Genomic DNA, 22,621 nt, shown 5'->3' with positions numbered 1-22,621 from the left:
GATATAAAGCGTGACTTAACTCGATGGCAAAATGCAACTGTTAAGGAGCACTTGGGTGGCATTCTTCAGCTGTACATATAGTCGCATAGTGAGGCAAACGAGGGGAACGTTGCGTGCAAATCACGTGACCATCCTTCGCTCTGGGACGCCGGGAAATGTAGTTTTTGTTGGCGTTGTGAGAAACGCCAGGGCAGTCTCCATGCCTTCACAGAAAAAGACTGTAATGAGGATGAGATGACACGGGTCATGACAGTACCCCCCCGCAAAGGACGCCCACCCATGGGACCACGGAGGCGCTCCAACCAGAACGGACATAGAAGGCGGGGGGCATGCAAATTAGAGGTGGGGTCCCAGGTCCTCTCCTCCAGACCGTAGCCCTTCCAGTCCACCAAATAGAATCGCCTGCCACAGCGAAGTCGAGAATCTAGGATCGCATTAACCTCGTATTCGTCCTCAACTTGCACTGTGACAGGAGTAGGGGTGGTAGGAAGTTGGGTTCCGGGAACACAGGGGCGAAGTAAAGAGACATGGAACACTGAGTGAGCCCGCCAACGTGCTGGAATGTCCAACCGGGTTGAGACAATGCAAAACTTTGTAAGGACCCACATAACACAGTACTAATTTACGCTTTCCATGAATGGACAGATGTTTAGTGGAAAGCCAAACACGGTCACCAGAACAATAAGAGGGGGCCGGAGACCGGTCTTTATCCGCTTGAACCTATGCCCAGGACTGGGCGGTGTGTAGATGCTGAGAAACCGTTTGGCGGACAAACACCAGAGAATCCCATATGTGTTTGGCTGCAGGGATACGTTCCAAGGATGGTAGGACAGGTGAGAGAATCCGAGGGTGTTGGCCACATAAAGCATAAAAGAGAGCAGCCCACCGAAGAATGCCTAGAATTATTGTGCGTGAATTCTGCGGCCCCCAAGATCGACAACCAGTTCGCTTGGTGTTGCAGACACAAACAACTGAGGAATTATTCCATGGTGGCATTGGTGTGCTCCGTTTGTCTGTCTGTTTGGGGGTGACACGCCGATGAAAGGCGTGCATTGATACCCAATGAGCGGGTCAAGGAATGCCAACAGCATGAAGTGAACAGTGAACCGCGGTCTGGGACCCCAAAAAACCACACCAAGTGATCAAAGAACAATGCCGCTAGGTGAGTGGCCGATGGCACGCCAGGGCATGGGATAAAACACGCCATCTTTGTAAATACGTCTACCACGACTAGAATGGCTGACATGTTCTTGACCACAGGTAACTCCACCACAAAGTCAAAGGTGACCGTATGCCACGGACTTGGGGGTAGAGGCACTCTCATTAGGATAACCTACCGGTTTACCTGATTGTCTCTTGCATTATACACAGGTACACGGGACGTACTGGTTAATGTCACCCTTTATACCTGGCCACCAGCACCACCGATGTAATAGGTCATATGTTTTGGCTTGACCTGGGTGTGTGGCCAGTCGTGAATCATGGGACCATTCCAGGGCCATATTCCTGGAATGGCTATCAGGCAGGTATAACAAATCCTTTACATAGGGAAGACCTGAAACAAGCCTGGCACCTAAGCCATCTAGAAAAGAGGAATGGTTTTATCCCATTGTTGTAGGCAGTCCAAAAGAGAAGAGGAGACAGAACAAACACAGACCACCGATCCAGAAGGCAGTATAGAAGGTTTGGGTTTTGGAGTGTCAAGATCAATGCCAATGCGGGATAATGCATTGGCTTTACCATGTAACGGGCCAGGTCTATAAGTGACCGTGAAATCAAACAAGGTAAAAAACAAATGCCAATGTATATGTCAGGCGTTGATGCACTTGGCATGATATAACACCTGGAGGTTGCAGTGGTCGGTATAGATAATGACCGGATGCCGGGCGCCCAGAAATGGTGTCTCCATTCTTTAAATGCTGCTCTGATGGCAAGTAACTCCCTCTCCTTGATTGTGTAGTTGCGTTCGGCCAGTGATAAGGATCGGGAATAATAAGCCACTGGATGCAGACGTCGTGTAGCAGGGCATACCTGAGAGAGAAAGGCCCCAACAGCAATAGCAGATGTATCCGCTTCCATGATGAATGGAAGGGAAGGGTTGGGGTGTTGCAGGACAGGAGCAGAGGTGAAGACCTCCTTCAACACCTGAAAAGCCGATTGGGTTTGATGGTCCCAATGAAACGGGACAGAGGGGCTGGTAAGGCGAGTAAGGGGGGGCAACAATCTCAGAAAAGGAGGCAACAAAACGCCTGTAAACATTGGAGAAGCCCAGGAAGGATTGCAAGGCTTTCACTGAAGTCAAAACGGGCCAATCCAGTACCGCTTACACTTTGGAGGAGCATATGTGTACCCCATCTGCAGAGATACGGAAACCAAGGAACTCAACCGAGGAAGCATGGAAAACACAATTTTCCAGTTTAGCAAATAATGAGTTTTCTCAAAGGCGCTGGAGAACAGAACCGACATGTTGCACATGATGTTGCAGAGTGTCGGAAAAAATCAAAATCTCATCCAGGTATATCACTACATAACAGTCTAACATATCGTGGAAGATGTCATTAACGAAATGTTGAAAAGTGTCTGGGGCGTTAAAAAGCCTGAAGGGCATGACGCAGTATTCATAAAGACCATATTTGCTCTTAAAAGCAGTCTTCCATTTGTCACCCCGCCAAACCCGCACAAGGTTGTATGCACCTCTCAAATCGAGTTTGGTAAAGACAGTGGAGGAAGACAACTTGTCTAAAAGCTCCGATATGAGAGGCAGTGGGTACTGATTCTTAATTGTGATCTTATCAAGAGCTCTATAGTCCACACATGGACATAGATCCCCCTCCTTTTTAGGCACAAAAAATATGGGGGAGGCCGCAGGGGAGCAAGAAGGCCGGATATGACCCAGGCGTAAGGCCTTTTTCACATATTCACGCAGATGGTTCTCCTCTTTCTGTGTAAGGGAGTAAATACAGCCATGCGGAACGACTGCCCCAGGCACTAAATCGATAGGGCAATCATAACTCTGAGGAGGGAGCTTCTCGGACAGGCCTTTATCAAAGGCATCGGCATAGCCTGCGTAATCCAAGGGTAATTTCAGAATCGGGGGCTTGGAGTATGGCACTGATTGAAAGAGCATTGGCCACCATGGCCAAACAAGGCGATGATACTGCCTCAGAACGGGTTTGCAGACATTGCTTGGTACAGTACTCAGAAGAGAACCGGACCGTTTGCTTCACCCAATCAATGAAGGTGATATGTAGTTTCAACCAAGAAGTATTACCCCGAATTGAGGGGTTGATATTAGATCAAAGGAGAGCCATTCCGAATGTCCTTCTGTAGTAGACATAACGATGGGACCAGTGTGTTCAGTGACTAGACCTGACACTAGGCCTGTTCCATCCACAGCCTGTACCTCTTCGGGCTTAGGTTTCGGGAAAGTAGACAACCCAGGGTGTCTAGCAAATTGTATGTCCATATAATTTCCACTAGCACCGGAATCCAGCATAAACGGGCAAGAAAAGGCCACATTGTCTGACGTATAAAAACACACGCACAAACAAATGTGCGCAGGAGACCCTTCAGATCCATCTATTGGTAGACTCACCCTCCCGGTTCAGTTCAAGGACGAGTCCTGACGTTTCCCGCAGGCTTAAGCTGTGTTTTGGGACATACACGGATGAAATGCCCAGACTGGCCACAATAGAAACAAAAATTGTTAGCCATCCGCCTCTCCCGTTCTGCCTTGGTCAAAGGGCCTCTCACAGCCCCAATTTGCATCGGCTCAGGATCCCCTGCCGAGGGTGAATCAGACTTAGGAGAACGCAGATCGGGTACTCGACACTCGCCTCTGTGTTGCCGAAGCTGGGCATCCACCTGCAGGACTAGATCCATTAACTCAGGAAACCCTGATGGGGTACAGGGTACAAAAGATAGGGCGTCTTTTGGTTCTTCTGACAGTCCTTTATAAAATACAGCAGCCTTCTTTTGTTCAGGCCAAGTTGTCTCTGCAGCCAATTGATTGAAACGGGCAAGATACAGCAGGAGTTCCTGCTTATCATGACTTATGGCTAGAAACTCCAAATCAGAGGCCTGAGCTTTATACCGAGCATCAAAGACAGAGTTCATAGCTCGTATCAAGGTATCAAAATCATTTAAGGCAGGGTCGTTGGCTTCCAACAAGGGGTTGGCCCAGGCTGCTGCTGTCCCACCTAAATGGCACAAAACAGTCCTTACTGGCATTAAGGCAGGGATCATTGGCAGCACACCATGCCAGAATAGGAGTCAGGGATGAGAGAGGAGGAATTGGAGGCAGTGGAAGGAAGCTTAAAGGAGAGCTGCATGTCATCTGCATATCACTGGAAGTGAGGAGAGAAGGAGGAGATTAGGTGGACCAGAGGGACAAGGTAGATGTTGAAGAGCTACGGTGCGAGCATAAAGTCTTGAGGGACGCCACAGGTGGAGGGTCTGAAAGGGGAGAGAAAAGGGTCCAATTGAACTTGGGATGGTCGGTCGGAGAGGAATAAGGTCAACCAATCCAATGCCAGTCCCGCGATGCCAAGGGTGTCACAGAGCCGTTTTGTCAGGGAGGCATGACTGACCATGTCAAAGGCAGAGGAAAGATCCAGAAGGATAAGAACAGATGGAGAGTTGGAATCGAGATTTGAGAGCAAGTCATCACGGGTGTTCAGGAGAGTAGTTTCCATGCCTCTGGCTGCTCTGAAGCCAGACTGGTGGTCATGGAGACAGCCAACAGATTCAGCATTTTGGATCAGTTGAGAGGTAACTAGCTTCTCCAGGAGTTTTCACAGGAAGGGGGTAATGGAGATAGGGCAGTAGTTAGCCAGGCAGGAAGGGTCAGCAGAGAGCTTTTTGAGGAGTGGATGCAAAAGAGAGTGCTTGAGGGTCAGCGGGAAGGGGCCAGTGGCAAAGGATTGATCACAGAAATCTGCCAAGGCTGGCGGACCAGGGGACAACCTGTTTGGAGGAGATTTTCATAGAGATGACTTGTCTAAAGACCTCATCCGGTGCTGTGAGCGAGAAAGTAGAGAGTAGGAGGGAAGGGGAGAATATATGAATTGCAAAAATAATTTTGCTGTGCTTTTTTGAAGTTTCTTTTGAAATATTACATATGATTCAGTATGTGTTGTCTCATTAAGATTATTTCTATATACCTGACATAAATCGTCCATTTGTCAATGAGTTTTAAACTTTGATAAAATAGGTATGAACATTTGGATGAGGTGAGGTATTGAGGTGTTTTGGTGAAATACAATGGTGTTCGAAGTATTATAAAATAATCCAGCTGGTGCCATATAGATGTAAGGCTACATACAATGGCCAGGGGTTGTGCTTGCATATGTATTACTTCTTTAAAAATTGTTACAGAGTACAGTAGGCTGTGTGCAGTTCAATCCTTCAAGCCTTGGGTGTTTGATATCACCCCTGTAGGTGCGATCCAATGGTTGCAGAGCACAGGAGGCTGTGTTCAGTTGAAGCCTTCAAGCCTGGGGTGATTGAGCTGTCCCATGTAGGTGAGATCAAATGGTTGCAGAGCACAGGAGGCTGTGTTCAGTTGAAGCCTTTAAGCCTGGGATGATTGCGCTGTCCCATGTAGGTGAGATCAAATGGTTGCAGAGCACAGGAGGCTGTGTTCAGTTGAAGCCAAGCCTGGGGTGATTGCAGTGTCCCATATAGGTGAGATCAAATGGTTGCAGAGCACAGGAGGCTGTGTTCAGTTGAAGCCTTCAAGCCCTGGGTGATTGGAATGTCCTCTATAGGTGAGATCAAAGCCTGGGGAGATTGCGGTGTCCTCTGTAGGTGAGATCAAATGGTTGCAGAGCACAGGAGACTGTGTTCAGTTGAGGCCTTCAAGCCTGGGGTGATTGAGATGTCCCATGTAGGTGAGGTCAAATTGTTGCAGAGCACAGGAGGCTGTGTTCAGTTGAAGCCTTCAAGCCTGGGATGATTGAGATGTCCCATGTAGGTGATGTGAAATGGTTGCAGAGCACAGGAGGCTGTGTTTATTTGGAGCCTTGAAGCCCTGGATGATTGGAATGTCCTCTATAGGTGAGATCAACGCCTGGGGTTATTGAGGTGTCCTCTGTAGGTGTAGGTCTTTATCAATGGCCACAGAATTTCTATTCAATACCTTCGGTCAATACTCGCGTATTATTTCTTTGGTTAAAAAACGTCCTACATTGTTCTTCACGTGCAAGCTTCGAATCCACTATAGATCTGTCAACAAAGTCTAATACGTAACCTCTTACTCAGTGCAGTGCTTGACATCAGATATTAAAAACAGACTGGAGAAAGAGGAGTGGCATAACTTGCATTTGGGATAACTATATTGTAGCCCCTTCTGGTGTCAAAGAGTAGTGGAGGGTTTGCTGGAGAGTTTGGAATTGCTTCAGAGATGGAAGATGATGCAATGGGCTGCGTATCTATGTGAAACATGAGCCCTGGAAATACGACAGCAGGGAGTGGCAATGAGAGTTATGATCACACTGATAAGCCAGAGAATACATCCAATTATTTCCTAGCTACAGTAGTGAAGTCCAGATATCGGGCAATTAATTTAAGGCCATTCGCACAAAAGGGAGAACAGTAGTGCCAAGAAAGCAAAGGTAAAGCTGGAGACTCGTGCGGTCAGTGTGTCAAAAGAATGCGGAAAATTAGCACACTGGACGTGTCTGGCAAAAGGTACCTACCAACAAATTCTGTTTTTCTATCTGTTTAGGAGGAAAAAAACGAATCTCCAACTAGGCAGATTATTTAGATTTTAAAGTTCATTCCAAACGGTCTGCAATAGATATCTTTTTCAATGCCAAGGATAACCTTCCATATAAAACAAATCACACTGTGCACAAACTCAGTACACACTGTTATGGTCTTTCAATGATATGTGCAGACCTGTGGTGAGCAAGTCCCAAATAGAAAAACAGTGAGCTTCAGACCCACCTTTCTGAAAATGTTTCTAAAATTAATATGAAATTCTAAAACTGTGATCTGCCAAAACAAGTCCAGCATATGAAATATATGTTCTCTTCTTTGTATTTGATGCCTCTGAACAGAAGGACTTTGGTTCCAGTTCTGTTACTATGGGTAGGTGTCCCTTGTAAAGTTTTGAATCCCTAGGACCTCTTCCAAGGTGGAGAACGTAGAACATGCCTGAATTTTGATCTCACCCAATAGCTGAGAACACAGAATAGTCCTACTATTTGCCCTTACTAAACGAGGAAAAGATCCAGCATGATTGACCTTTTGTATATCTTAAAGCAAGTACATCAATTTTTCCAGGAACAACATCTTGGGGGAAGATGTCTTCTGCACCAGTCCCCAGTGCTACAGATATGCAGGCACTAGACTGGCTGTGATTTGCATTACTTCGACTCCAGAAGCAGAATCACCATTTCAGAGCCAACAATGAGCATTTCTGGGAAGCCGAAAGCTAAGGCTGATGACATTTTCCCTATTCTGGAGCACCCCCAAATTATAGGGAAGGTTTACGGAGGTAGTAATGGTGGAGATCAAGAATAATAATTAAAAAACCTTGACCTAATAATTGTGCATTTCGAGGATAACAATAAACGATCATTCTCACTACTAAGAAGATAACTCTGGGGCATTTTGGGAAGGAGGAGGAAGCATTTTGGTGATGAAGGGAACATCATTTGGGAATAAAAGTAAGTGTTTTCGGCATCATGATTTAGAATTTTCAAAACAAATGAAGAATATTTTAGGTCTATAATTATGAAGCGTTTTGGGACTAGAGTTGGGAGAAAAGGGCATAAGACAACATTCAGGAAAAAAGGTGACGTGTTTTGCGTTAAATGAAACAGCATTTCCTGGCTAATATTGATGATCTGTTTGTGGCTAACAGTTGAGCACTTTTGGAAAACATTATACAGATGTCATGGCCATTGAGACGGATTTTGAGGATAATTATAATGAAACATTTTGAGGATAACCGTGGACAGTGACCGGGAATTGTAGAGAGTTTTAGTAGTTATTTCTTAATCATCAGCAACCATTTTTGGGTTATAAATGTAACACATTTGGTAGCAATTATGAACTATTTTAGATTGTTTAAGGCCATTTTGAGGAATAATCGGCAGTAATTTGCGTTTAGTATACCAGAAGCATTGTACTGGCGGAGAGTGAAGACATACTTTTTGAAGCAGAGAAATCAATCACAGAGTTTGAAGACAGACAGTCAGGGCAAAAGGTAGGATATAACATGTGTGTACTGTAGTGGAGGTCCCAAATAAAACCTGCACTCCAGTCACCCATTTAGAATTACCAGGAACGTTCACACCAAGCTATGTTACGTATGATGAGCAAATAAACCAGCAGAGAGCCGCAGTAGGGCTCTGCCCAGTGCCTATCAGAAGAACAGCACCTATTGAAGTACTGATACCCAGAAAACCATGGACAGTAAGATATCCATTCAGAAAACCCTACCAACAAATGAAACGAAATGATGATTGCCTAAGTATAGTCCCGGAAGAAACCAAAAAGGTCTTAATGGAAGACGAATGGTGATATCACGAGGGCCCGGACAGACTCACAGATAGAAGAAATGATGACCCGAGAATGACACAAAGAGACAAAACGCCATGAGTAAGAATATTGTGAACTTAAGGTAAAAGAACGATGCGCAAATGTAAGAAAATTAAGCTGTAAGCAAAATGAAGATAGTCGAACAGTTTACACCTGTAAATATTCTTGGAACCGCAAGAAAGCTAAGAAAACAGTGCAGCTTGCTATGCTTAGTAGAAGAGTAGTGCAGCAAGTGCCATTATACATAATATACCTCAAACGAAGCACATTATTATAAGTATATTTGTACTTTGCACAAGAAGCAGAATCAACCCAGGTTACTAAAGGCCAAACGAGAAAAGATTCATATTTAGCAAAGCGAGAAGAGACGGCTGAAACGAAACTCAGCAGAGACAACTCGTGCCAGGAAAGCCAAGGCCATACCAATAGAAGAGGCGAACAGTAACTACATCTAATTGAAACTAAGAACAGAATATCCTGCCTCTGAAAGGTCGAGATGAGAAGACGAAGGCAGGTGGCGGGTGAAACGAGAATTAAATACACAAATTGAGGGAAAAGAGACAAATTCATGGTGTAGGAATCAAGTGACTAGCCGAGCAAGAAGAAGCGAAGGCTCACACCTACGCTTGGCACCCGACCAGACGGAGCTATCAGAACCTTTTCCAGACAGAAGATGCAATCTTGAGGCCAACCACAGTGAAATAATTGACACATAGCTACTAAAGTGATGATTGATTGTAGCCATAATCAGAGGAAGGCTGGGTAACTAAGGGGCACCCTGCACCTGGCCGACCATTCTGCGTGCTGCTAAGCTAAGTGGAAAAGTATGCATGGGGTTGGTGCCAACCCAATCACAATGGACCAAATAATCTAGGGTCCTATAGTTAGTAGAACCAATGGGACGTCGTACTTTTAGTGACAGTAGTCATTTTGGAAGGAGAGGCTTAGATGCCCACCTGACAGTGTTTACCCAATCCCCTCACTCCGTTACCATATACAGATATAGTACCTATAGTAAAAGTTACCTTTTCCTAACCAATAGAATTGCTTGTTAACTTTTGAGTGTTACACGTCAATGACGACAGTTTTGAGTATAAATGTTACAACTTGTATGAAGTTTGTTGGAGTTGAAGCGAGAAGGAAGATCGCATCACTGCTGATATTCATAACTCCCCGTTCTTTGTACTTGTCATTAAACAGACTCCCTTTGCCAAACCATTGAGTTGTCCTTATTGATTGGTGTTGGAGTAATACATCTGCACCCCCATCCATCTCAAGGGTGCAGCTATCTTGTCTTAAAGTGAGTCTGAGCAAACTAAGGCTCTATGGGCTGGATGGGGGTATCGGAGTACAGTACAATGATATCTTTGTATATTGCTGAACGGGAATGCACACCTATTTTTCAATTTTGATATATACTAAGAGGTACAATTGTTAATTAAATGTTTATGTTTTTGGAGGAGCAAAAGGTGAGCACGCTATGTGTGAAAAATACATGTAATTGCGGACTCACCTAATCTAATGACATACCACCCATGCTCACTAGTAGTTGAAAAAAATTGTAATGATTTTGTTATGAAGAATTGAAAATTGTTAAAAAACAAAATCACGTTCTCCATTTTTAGAGGAACAAGTTAACATTTAAGGAATAGTAGCCACAAAATCAATGTGTGATAAAACCGGAAATTATTCTGAACATTTCAATTTACAATCTCAGAGGCAACAAGAGTCATATTTCTTTTAGCCCAAAAGCAATCACACCACCATTATCCATTCAATTTGAGGGATGGTAGCCCAGACATTCTGGGACTTGCAGTCCTAGGTTTTCCCATTATAGACCCAGGACCAATGTTGCCTGAAAAGAATTGATAATGTTGGTGCGTATGTTTTGGGGCAAGAAGAAATAAGAAGATATGGATAACAGTTTTCTCTAAATTCAGTCTAAAAAAGTCCTTTTACACAAACGATGGATGGATGGATGGATGGATGGATGTGTGATGGTGCAGACGAGAGTTGCACCAGGTCTGTCTAGGCCCCCACCAGCTCCCAAGCATGAACGGAAATACAAGCTGAGAAACATTCAGTAAAACACCAATGGTCACGCAGCCACCATGAAGAGTAGAATAGGTTGTGAAACACAAGTAGGGTGAGAAGTCACTTGCATTTACAGAAGTAGGGAAAGGTTGAAGAATGCCCAGACAGGGTTACGCAAGTAGTATAGAGATGGGCAGGTAGGGAGAGGTTACAGCATACACGGGCAGGGAATAATGAATGGCGGCATGCAAGACACAAGGCATATTGACATGGTGGGGAAAGAGCTCGGAAGCGCTGCCATTACTTAGACAGACCCCTGCAAAGCCTCAATTCTGGAATATTGCAGCTTAACACAAAGTTCCAGCCCTCACAATGCTCAGAGAGCAGCCCATGCACCAAGGTCAGTGTGCAAAATTGAGTTTTGCTTAACAGTCGAAACCACACCAGATAACATTTCCCAGGGCACTGCATACAATTATTAAGTTAATTAGTTTCCATTGGTAGCAGTGAGAAAACTAACACGTCTTTGAATGCCAGGTGCAAGTAGTTGTTGTGCCAAAGTATCCCATAACGAATGAACATATAGTGCCGCAAATGGCCACCGAAGAAAGGCAAACACCCATTAGGACAGTAGGAAATACAATAATTGAGCGAAATTGGTTTTAGCACAGTGGTCCCTCATCACGTGGCTGGAAAAGTGACCATTTATTCCATACCCAATCAGCGCACCTGCTAGGCTTATTGTGTATCTAGGGAGGGGGACGGCATGCCAAGGCCATGAGCATGTCTGGTAGAGAGAACCTCGGCATGGGAACAAGATGGGAGTAACTTTCAAGGTCGGCTCACAGCGGTTTGCCCACCTCTCCTTCGCCACCACATACCTTGGCATCACATAACAGAGCCAAGGCCAGATGAATGAATAAGTGTCCAATAAGAACCTTCTTCACCTGATGGACTAGTGTAGTAGAATTCCAGTCAATTAGATTGAATTGTATCATATTCAGAAGGATGGACCTTGGAGGAGAATTAGTTATGAAAGAACCAATAGGAAACATTTTATTTATAATACCTATATATTCTATACTCTACTAACCAATAGCGAATAGAGGTTTTATAATTACTATGACATCAGCTGTGCCGTTTTTCTAACTTAAAATCTTGTTGTTCTTAACGCCATTTTAAGATTGTCTTTTGTACGCTCTCCCAGCGGACGTTTGTAGCTGAATAAAGGTGGGGTTTCTCATGCACTTAGAGTTACTCCGTCATTGAGTTGTCTCTTTATTGGTGTACTTGGCCCAATCTTAACAGATGGATAAACGAATGTAGTTCCTAGGTCACCTGTGTTGACCGATTTATAGAGAAAACATATTTAGACACGGCCACTGCTGCAATAAACATTACTGGGTCAATGTAACCCAGAATACGCTGGACTAATTTGTTCCTGATGCTTAAAATGATATTAAAAATGCCAGAGAAAAACAAAGCTATGTCTCTCTTTTCTGCAGATGGGAAGTCAATCCTCTTTACTGCAACACAGTGAAGCTGATCTACCCCTACAACAGTAGCAACAGGCTGCTGAACATCGTCGACATGGCCGTCTTCGACTTCCTCATAGGTACGTGGCACGAGATTGGATGTTTATCTACACAATACCAACATCAGCCTGACAGTCCCTTTTGCGTCCAGACTCTGCATGCTTTCTCCTAATATATTTCATAGCTTGTGAGGGAACAAGTCCAAGAAATAGAAATCTGGGGGGCCTCTTTAGCATATGGAATGCACAAATGCAGTCCATTGACTAAATGGTGCTGGACCTGAACCCTTGGAATACATTTTCTTGACTGGCAGCATACTGTGTTTTCTCTTTTGGCACATTGCAGGAGGAAATGCTAAATTCCCAAACACCTGGTTGTGTTGTGAGCCAATGTCCCCCTTTCCCCACCTTACATCACACCTTGATCATTCACACTGTAAAGGAAATATGCGCAGCGCACCATTGATGTTCTGCCCGCTGTGACTTCCATTCTACATTTGATCTCACATCTTATGAATTCCTATACGGTAGTGTAATTGCTATTTTATATTTAAAAAATGGACGTGTACAAGTGCCAGAATGCAGTGATCCGAACTCAACAGAAAAGACTGCATGAACAGTTTACATCTGAAAAGGAACAACTTAAGAATACTGCGCACTCTCTTACTTCTTTAAAGACTTAGATACACTCGAAAAGGGCCACTATAAAGCCACCTGCTTTTAGTCATTGTTTTGCTTATTATGCATGATGAAGTGCACACTGCAGTTCAGCATAACCAATACATGTGTCCTTATCACACAAGCTTCATGGACATGGAACAGAAAATTTTGAACAGCTTTATATTTGTGTTAATATTTTCCTTGCCTGATTCAGTAGCCAAATCGGAGACGTGAGCAGTTTTGCATTGAGATTCAGATAACAAATGCAAGCTTATAGGGGCAGGTTGCTAGGTAATCACTGCCCTGCATGTGAACCAACGGAGGCGTCAGATGCTCACACTTCAGTTCCGCCTGCTAAATCTAAAACAAAACACTGGGCTTCATTACGGGATTGCTGGAAAGCCCGCCATTAGGCGGTGGATTACCGGCAACCCTGTAACACTGTTTCTGCCGCCTAACTCACTGGTGCCATTGGGATATTACGGCACAAACGGTTAATTCCTATTTTAGAAATTGGATCACTGAAACACCAGCACAGTTGTTAACAGTGCCGGCGCGTCAGTGAGACACATGCCTGTAGGGGCCTGAAAACCCATCTGGTCAGGCCTGCCGGGAGATCCGTGGCCCCTACCGGCATTCTCGAAGTATGGCGGTCCAGAAAGGATGCCGCTACGTTCCTACCGGCACCCATATTTCCGGACCACCATACTTAGAATGAGGGCCACTGTTGCCTCCGTCTACGTCTAGCTTAAGTGGGATATAGTCCCTTCTCTAAATGTAGGTGGGGGACCCAGTCCTCTCACGTGTACCATTGACTTGCACAATGGGCAACGTTGCATTATAAATCTAGAGATCACCAAATGGGAATCTGCCAATAAGGAAACCGGGAGGTTTTCCAAACAGGGCTCCTGTGTGTATCTCAACAGCTTGATAACACCGGGCCCATGATGATCCGTGGAACCAGAAAGTAAAAGGGTGTGAGAAAATAAGCACTGGGGACTGAGCCACGCCCCCAGCAAGGGGGGGCGGCAGAGTGTCGGTCCAAGCGCAAAAGGAAAGGATCTCCCGCCAAAGGAGCAAAAGCCTGGGCAGGGCAGGAGAATGGAAGCACCATCTACAGGTGCGGAAACACAGCGGGGGTGGAGGCCCAGGGCCTGGGTCAAACTGAAACTGATTGAGACAAATGAAGGAAGGTCTCCCCGTAAAAGGGGAAGGCCAGCAGCAGAAAGCCACATCCACAGACGCAAGCACATTTACACAGGTACACCCGTTTTGGTGCGGCTATTTTGGCGCCGGCTATTTTGGCATGACACTTTGGCTGCAGAGCCCCTTTTGGTGCAGCAAATTCAGCATGAAAGCCAATGTGGCATGAGCCTTTTGGCGCAAGGGTGGTTTGGACACTGCTGACAGTGCAGCCTATGTGCAAACGGCCCTCAGTCCAAATGGGCACGCACACCTTCTAAAACATAAAATTACTGACGGGCAGCCAGAGCCCGGACCCCTTCACATACGCACGCTGACTGGTATATATATACTGCCAGGTAAGTCCACATTGTCCATGCTGCTGTTTTGGGGAGGTGATTGTGTGTGGTGACATAGAGGGGGTGTGAGTAGTGTGTTTGTTTTTCCCTTGAGGCTTGCTTTGCCAGCTGCAGAGCTGTGTGCTGCCTGCATACCTGCCTACATTTCAAAATCAAAATTCCTGAGATTTATGCCCCGCCCACAGCCACACAAGACTCCGCCCATTTGCACACGGCTCCGCCCACACACCCCGCCCACCTGTCAAAAAGGTAAACTCAGTTGTTGTAGCCTTCAGTTTGCTTACTATGGCATTGAAAATAATGCATTCGATGCGATAGTAAGCAAAATGAAGGCGGCGCCGCAGCAGAAATAATGCTGCTTTCAATATAGCATTGAATGAATGATTTTCAGTGCTATGGCAAGCAAAATGAACGCGGCACCGCCGCTGTAATAATGGAGGTTTCCATCCAATGATATGGATTGAAAGCACTATAATTACGGCGGTCGGGGGTCGCATTGAGGGAGCAGCGCCCTCATATAGTGGTGATGTGGTCAGTGGGCACGAACATTTCTGCTGTTTCCAGCAGGTCCCACCCACTTCTCCACCCGATTGGCTACCGGCGGCAGCCAATCAGGTGTGTTATGAAGTAAGACGTCCATACGCATGCGCAAGCCTCATTTGGGCTCACGCATGCCCTCTAGCAATAAAGACGACCCGAACAGCAGTTGCCGCCGGGACCTTGTAAGCATCAGACGCGTCTCCGGATCTCTCTGTGTGAATGCGTGTGCATCGTATGCAAGGCGGCCCGAGGCACTCACATGGCTATAACAAGGTGGAGAATATGACAGTACCCGGAAAGAATCTCAAAATTCCTGAGATTCAAGGGACTGTTTCAGAGACCCAGAGAAATGCTTAAAATTCCGGAGTCTCTGAATTCAAGAGGTTAGGCAGGCATGGCCGCCTGGTGGTGGTGTGGGCATCACCCTTGCTTCGCTCTGGCCGACTTTGAAATGCATTGCTGTGCACAGTCCAGTAGCTGGATGGGTTAGGGGGTATGCATCTGGAGGCGTGGATGTCTCTCCTTTTGGGGACGCATAATGCCGTCAGTGTATTGTCCTAATGACGCACACGCTACATGGTGCTTAATGTGTCCCACGACCTACTGGTTGCTGGTTCATAGGCTGTCTCATAGACTGTGCTTAGCACCTGTCTCTGTCACAAATTGAGAAAGAGGACACTGGGTTAATTTTTGTGAAAACATTGTACTTTCGGTTGATGAGCACAGATTGTGCGATGTCGGTAGGATGGGATGCCGTCTCACAAATTATGGAGGATGTACTTTGTGCAGAGTGGGCAACTCTCTGTTACAGACTCTGATAATTGGGGTGCTGTCTCTCACAAGCTGCGCAGATGGAGTGCTTTATGTGGCACGGTCTGTGCAGGTTATGCTGCTCTCTGTGCCGGCTTGTGTCTCTCTGTGTCACATAATGTGTGCAGCATGCAGCACAGTCAGTATCACCCATCGACTGCAGTGCAGGCTGGGCCAGTGCACCGGGTTAGAACATGCAGCTGTTCTGACAGTATGGCACTGCATAAGAACACTCTCCAGGGTGGTCAAGTCCAATCCTTGACCAGCATCGTGGAGCCAAGGAGCATAACCCACGACAATACCCAGGGGGGTTACAATGCCACTAACAGCACCCATACCGCCACCCAAGACCATGTTTCGGGCAGCGCGCCTTGTGAACTGGCTGACAGCTGCTGTCAATTAATTGTTCTCCTTTCCGAATATAAGAGCATGAACCTGCACCTGTAACTCATTCATGGAGGTGCAGGTTCATGACGGTTCATGATGTCGCGCCGAAACAACCCCGCGCCAAGTGGTCCCTTTGCCCTACTGGCTGTGGCGAACAGGCTGTGCTGAAACGGGACCTGCGGCCCAACGGCCGGGCCATAACGTCCTGCACCGAGCCAGCCGTGCCGAAATGTCCTTCTCCGCCTCTACACGGATATGCTTGCTGAGAGGTGGCAGCAGCGAAGGGCCTGAATTTTCCAAACACACCCACCCTAAAGTATTCAAGGGATAGAGCAGAAACAAGAGAACTAAATCAGGCGGCAAGACAGCACTTGGCAGTCGTAGCAGGAGACGGTGGTCCGGGTCAGAGGAGATAATACCAATTGAACATATAACAGGCACCAGCCAGAAATTGAAAGAAGGTAAAAGATGGAAGGGCAAAAGTCCAGCTTGCAGAACGCAAAAATGGGACATGCCCAACAGAGCTCAAGGACAGTGGGAAGCCCGCTGTCAGAGGGTGAGAAAAGCTCTGACGCCATCTGGAGCTGGCTGTTGGCAGGCCAAAAGAACACCTTGAGTGTTGTAAATTTCTTGGTATTTGTTATGTTACAAGCAAATAAAGCCTAAGGCCTTAAAATATTTTCCAAAACAAACAGCACGATGAAGTGTATTCAGTCCATGTATATAAGCGCTAAAAGGTGTGGTATTGCCCGGACTACGCAGCTTAATAGCCGAAACCCTCGACAGTAACGAGGCAGGTCAACACGCACATGGTAAGTGCCGTGGCCACCGGCCCAACTGGACTGGATTTTCAGTGCTTTCCCCACTAGGACGCCACCCGTCCATCCCCTCCTGATTTTTATACATGGACTCTGAAAGTTATCATCCGCCTTCCACCATGTGCCATCCTCAGTGCTCCATGGCTCCTTGCTGCCGACATGTCATGGGCTTAATTTAAGGGGCATGGGATTTAGCCCCCCCAACTTATGTGGCACACCATTTTGTCCCCCTCATTTGGCAGGGTCCATTTCGTTTAGATGTCCTATCACCTCCCATTACCCCCAACATTTTCTGCAAAGTTACTCCACTGACATTTATATAGGAAAATCCCAAAGTACCAGTATCAGAAACCATAAGAAAATATGGGGCTGGTTGAGCCACTCAAATACAACATTCCTTGACATGTGTGCTGCACAAAAGGGCAATACTTTCATAAGTGTCTTTTATTTTAGGAAACCCACAGTTCCTCACTCGCCCAGTACGGAAAATCAGCTTTTGTCAGCAAAAGGCACTGGACCTGTATGACATATTGTAAATCCAGTAGAAAATTGTCAGAGGGATCGCTTTCCGATATTCATTTGCTCTGGAGGCTTAAAAGGCAGGCATTTCTTCTGCATACAGAATGTCAAGAAGAAAGGTGCAAATGATTGGCTCTGGCCGGGTTTGATCGTCTCTTAAAAGCGGCCGGATGCAGCTCAGTGCATGACTCGACGCTTTCCTGAGAAAATATCATCTGCAGAGTCTAGCAAATCACATTAGTAAATAACTTTTTTTTAATCGTATCTATTGTTTTGTATAGCGCTCACATGGCCCATTTGTTGCTTCAAAGCGTTTTGCACTCAGGTACTGCAGAAGGCTTTTTCCCGGTGCCTGAATAATCCCAGCTGTTGGGAGAGTAATAGTCTTCCTTGGAAACGCAGGCAGTAACTGCTTTGTACGTTTGAGGGTCGAGGAGAGCTTTTAATCCCGTCTGGAACCTTTTGAGGCAGCAGGGCAGAGCGATTCATACGGTTCAGCCTTACAACAACCCCTGACCATGGACTAATCCCAATGGATGCATAGAACGCAACTCACACCATGTGCAGCGCTCCGCTGCTCTTGAGCTAAATACAATCTTTAAGCAAACAAATTAAAATAAAAGCAATGCCAAATACAGAAACAGTCCCCAAGTGATAGGGTTGCCAGGGGGGCAGTGCAGGTGTGCAACAGGTGGGGAGGGGACTTGGGCCAGAGATCAGAGGGTAGCCATGTAACCAGTGCAGTTTCAGTTTCAGCCAGGAGATCAGCAGGGGAGAGGAGGAGAGAAAGCAGAAGCAAAGAGGAAGGTCTTGAGGTACTTACGGAACCGGAGATGGTTCTACTCAAGTTTCAGAGATGCAGGGAGGCTGTTCCAGAGGGAGGCCCCAGCAGAAGAAAGAGATCTACCACCAACTCGGTGCTTGGAGAAGCGACTGACCCTGGGGGAGTTGGAGGTGGATGAGCGAAGAGCTCGAGAAGGAAGACATTTAGGAAGAGAGAGTTGAAGGTATTGAGGCCCCAGACCCCAGAAGGCCTTATGGACAATGCAGAGGCTTTTGAACTTAATCCTTGCCCCCACTGGGAGCCAGTGCAGAGAATTCAGTCCTGGAGAGATACGATCTCTGGCCTTTAGGTCAAGGACAAGTCTTGCAGTCCTGTTTTGGATGAGTTGCAGAGGGCGGAGAGTAGAGGCAGGCAGATTTAGAAAGAGGCTGTTGCATTAGTCCAGCCTAGAGAGAACCAGAGCTCTGGAGACAGTGAGCTTCTGGGGGAAGGAGAGGAAAGGAAAAATACCTCTAAGGAGGTTCAGCTGGTAGTGTGAGTTCTTAGAGACGTCAGAGATGTGAGGAGAGAAGGAAAGTGTGGAGTCGAAGATTACCTCGAGGTTTTTAGCCTCACAGGTGGGAGCAGGAAGAGGGGCAAGAGAGGCCGGCCAGAGAGTGACAGGAAAGGAGGGAGCAGGTGTGCCGATGAGGAGAATCTCAGTCTTACTGGCCTACAAAGAGGATCTGAGGGTTCTAGGTGTCAATTTATATACTCCCTGAATTGAAAGAGTATTGGGGCCATCCTAATTGTGATTGGGATGGTGGTCCAGTAGGCTGGTGAGCAGTCCCATCTCATTAGTCTGGATATGATTTGAGTAAAATGGTTAAATGTCCATTTGCATTTGACCATAGCTTTAGGTTGAATATTCTATTTCAATTGTTTATGGAATAAGGGAACCCTGCAAGGGACAGCAGCAATCAACACCATATGGAGGATGCAGCCGTGCTGTCCCAGATGAAAGGAAATATTACGGGTGGTATTATTGACCTGAGGAATAAGCAAGAGTTAGAATCAAAGGTGACACCAAGATTGCGTACCAAGCAATCCCTAATTTCCCTAATGGGACCCGTAAGGGACGTGTGGTCGGACCACACGTCCCTTACGGGTCCCTTTAGGGAAACCAGGCCGCTAATTACGGGCCTGCCATTAGCAGGCCCATAAATAGCGCCTTCCCCATTGAGCCCTCGGGGGGCTGAATGGGGAATGGTTTGTTCAATGGGGACTTACCGTTCCCGCCAGGGTCGGACAACACTGATAAGTCCCCATTGAACAACACCGGATTCGGACCCGTTATTGGAGGCAGTCATGGCACAAATAGCACCATGACTACCTCCAATCTCGGAATGAGGCCCAAAGGCTTTGCCCCTGAGCTATCCTCCCGGCCGATGCAGATTTAGCTTCTTTCAGTTACGTCTTCCACTCTTCTGCCCTCTAAAACCGGCTTGAGCCGCAGACATTTCAGCCTACCACAGTGCACAGAACATTCTGCCCTATTGGTTGTCTGAAATGATTGCTCGCCAGGCCTGCCCTCCTACTTCTCTGATTGGGTGAATTCCTCCCAGTCAGAAAGGAGTGGAGGCTTCCAATGAGAATTCCATACAGGGGGAGCAGATAGGCGACTGTCTGCCCATTCTGCCATCTTCTTTTGAGGTTCTAGCTTCAGGATATTCACACATGCCTAGCTTTAGCGACATAATATAACAATGATTTCTCTCTTTTCACTTTTCAAGGGAATATGGATCGGCATCACTATGAAATGTTCACCAAGTTTGGAGAGGACGGGTTCCTGCTTCACCTGGACAATGCAAGAGGGTAAGATTCAGATCTGTGCAGTAGTCTGAAGATGGTCCCCAAATCCTGGCACTTCGTTGCTTCACCCAGGTCTTTCACCCAACCATTTTCCAGTCCTTACATAGCTTTGATATAGAATTGGTCAATATGAAGCATGCTATAGGCTATTCGTTGCTTGGTTGTATTCCTTGGATTTTGTGTTTACCTGGCCGATATTTTATTCATTTTATTCTGCCATGCTTTTCTTTCTCAAAATGGTTATCTACTTTGGGTATATCAGGCTGTTCCAGGCACAGGCATCTACAACATTATTAAGCAGCAATATTTCTTGGTATATTACAACCACTAGCGTGAGGATTCTGAGCCCGCAATTTGTAGTTAATTGGTCATTGCTTCTGACTGCTCAGCGGCACCTCATAGACACTCATGGGGCCTCATTACGAATGTGGCGGTAAGGCAACAGCAGCGCCTGTAGTGCTACCAGCACCTATGTTACCATACGCCACATTACGAGTTCTGCTTGCGGGTGCCGCTCTGCACGCCTGGTGAGACCAGGCGTACAGAGCGGCACCGGGAGCAGAACTCATGATTGCACCTGCAACATTATTATCGGTGACAGTGCCACCATGTTCGCCACCCCCATTCTGCCCTGCAGGGCAGAATGGGGATCGGGAGCCCGGCCATACCGGCACCGCGAATGGGCAATTACCGGCCCATTCAACTCGTAATGGCCCGGTAATGGCCCATTTGCGGGTGCCGGTAGCGAGTTTGCCGGTAGCCGTGCCCTTATTAAGGGCACGGCTACCACCAAACTCATAATGAGGCTCATGGTGTCACTCAGCCTTACATGGGCTCAAGATGCATTACTGCCAGACGTGCACTGCACCATGCACTAGCAACTGACATAGCCAACCACATTGCAACAAGGTACATTGCAAGTACTGTACTTCTCCGATGACAGGTTCTGGTAATGGGAAGCCTTCTACACTATAGGGCCTCATTACAAGTCTGGCAGTTCGGAAATAAGGGTGCCGGTAGCAACGTACCGGCACCCTTTCCGTACCACCAGTCTATGAGAATGCCTGCAGGGGCCGGTGCTTCCATGCAGGCATGGTTTTCACCGAAGTACCGGCACGGGTAGATACAGTGTTGGTGCTTCCATGTCCCCATTCCCGCAGAGTTCTATGGCACTCCACGGGAATGGGGTCTTAAGTTCTCGCCACCTGACATCCTAGGCCACCGGGACATGTAACTTGTACAAGTCCCGGTGGCACTGAGATATCAGGTGGCAGAAACGGTGTTACGAGTTTGGCGGCAACCTGCTGGTAGCACCGCCGACCTCATAATAAGGGCCTATTTCTACCAATATGTCATGCTAGTCTGTAGGCAATGATATGCTGAAGCCCAATTTCAAGGAAAATGTAATTGGACCTCCCTATTAGGTAATTCCCAATAAAGGACCCATAAATACATTAAACAAACTATTCTGGTCCAAATAAATACTGAATTCATACTGCATGAATGCCCTATTTTGCTAAATAGTGGGGACAATGAGATGTAAAGGTGCAATGCATTACAATTATTTCAATTAATTTGAGATAACAAAGACAGTAAATATTCAATGTGAAAATCAACAATGTAAAAACAAAGCATATCAAATAAAACAGTACAAAAAATGAAAATAATGCAAACCAAGTAGGGTTGAATTATGTACCCTTTATTTTTTATTGAATATATTTTATTGTTTCATTGTTGAAACATAATAATATGCCAAATGTTTACCATTCTTCCATATCTTAACCAATGGCTTTTACTTTGTAACAGCTGATTCCAGAAACCTACAACTGTGCTAGATGAGCCCCAAGGCTGGCCGAGGGGGAGCTCAGTGGAAGATGAGCCCTTTACACCGAACACCTAGCGAGCGTGTGTTAATCATTAGCCTTCATGGGTTTCAATGGGCTGCACAAATGGAGAAAATAAATCTCACTTAAATGAGAAAAATGCACAGAGAGGAAGACACGGCTCTAGCTGTGATGGGAGGCATACATAGGAATGATGGAACCATGAGGACAGAGGATAGAATATAAAGGTGGGATAGAAGATGGAAGATGCTGGACGCGTCACATTGCAAAGGTAGACACTTAGGGAAGGGGCAGAGCAGCTTCAGCTGCCAGCAAAGCCTAAATTAAATGCACATTGGCATGCACTGAAAGACTTGGGCCGAGGGACAGGTAGGCAGGAGCTGAAGTAAGGCTGTTGAAGTAAATTACAGTGGTGTAATTTACTTCGGCAAAACAACTGCACACCAATAAACTAAAGAAAAGAGCCTGTGAAAGGGCTCAGTCCTCAAATCAAGAAAGGTCAGGGTGGAAGGGCATTCAAGCAGTGCCCCTTGCATGGTTGACAGAAAGAAATGTTCTGAAGCGGCATCACCACCCAACCTTGCGTCTAATGCAAAGTCTCGACACTGAACCACGGAGAGCAACCTGGCATCCAAGGCACTCATCGTGTAGACCAACGGAGCATCATAGTACAACCAGGCATCACCCCTATGCTAAATCAACCCTCAGCTCCCCCAAACATCTTCACAACCACCATTCAAGCCTTGGAT

General features: G+C 46.4%; 1 protein-coding gene across 1 annotated transcript in view; it reads left to right on the top strand.

Moving 5' to 3' along the window:
• The window catches only part of FAM20A (FAM20A golgi associated secretory pathway pseudokinase), a 277,967-nt gene that overhangs the window by 232,229 nt on the left and 23,117 nt on the right, over positions 1-22,621 (top strand). Inside the window, exons 8-9 of the mRNA XM_069655076.1 lie at positions 12,090-12,199; positions 19,950-20,031. Of these exons, the coding sequence (XP_069511177.1) occupies positions 12,090-12,199; positions 19,950-20,031 (192 nt within the window). The remainder of the gene's footprint in view (positions 1-12,089; positions 12,200-19,949; positions 20,032-22,621) is intronic.

This window comes from Ambystoma mexicanum, chromosome 3q (assembly GCF_040938575.1).
Source record: "Ambystoma mexicanum isolate Mex_15411 chromosome 3q, UKY_AmexF1_1, whole genome shotgun sequence".
NCBI lineage: Eukaryota > Metazoa > Chordata > Amphibia > Caudata > Ambystomatidae > Ambystoma > Ambystoma mexicanum.
This window is presented reverse-complemented; position numbering and strand designations above follow the sequence as displayed.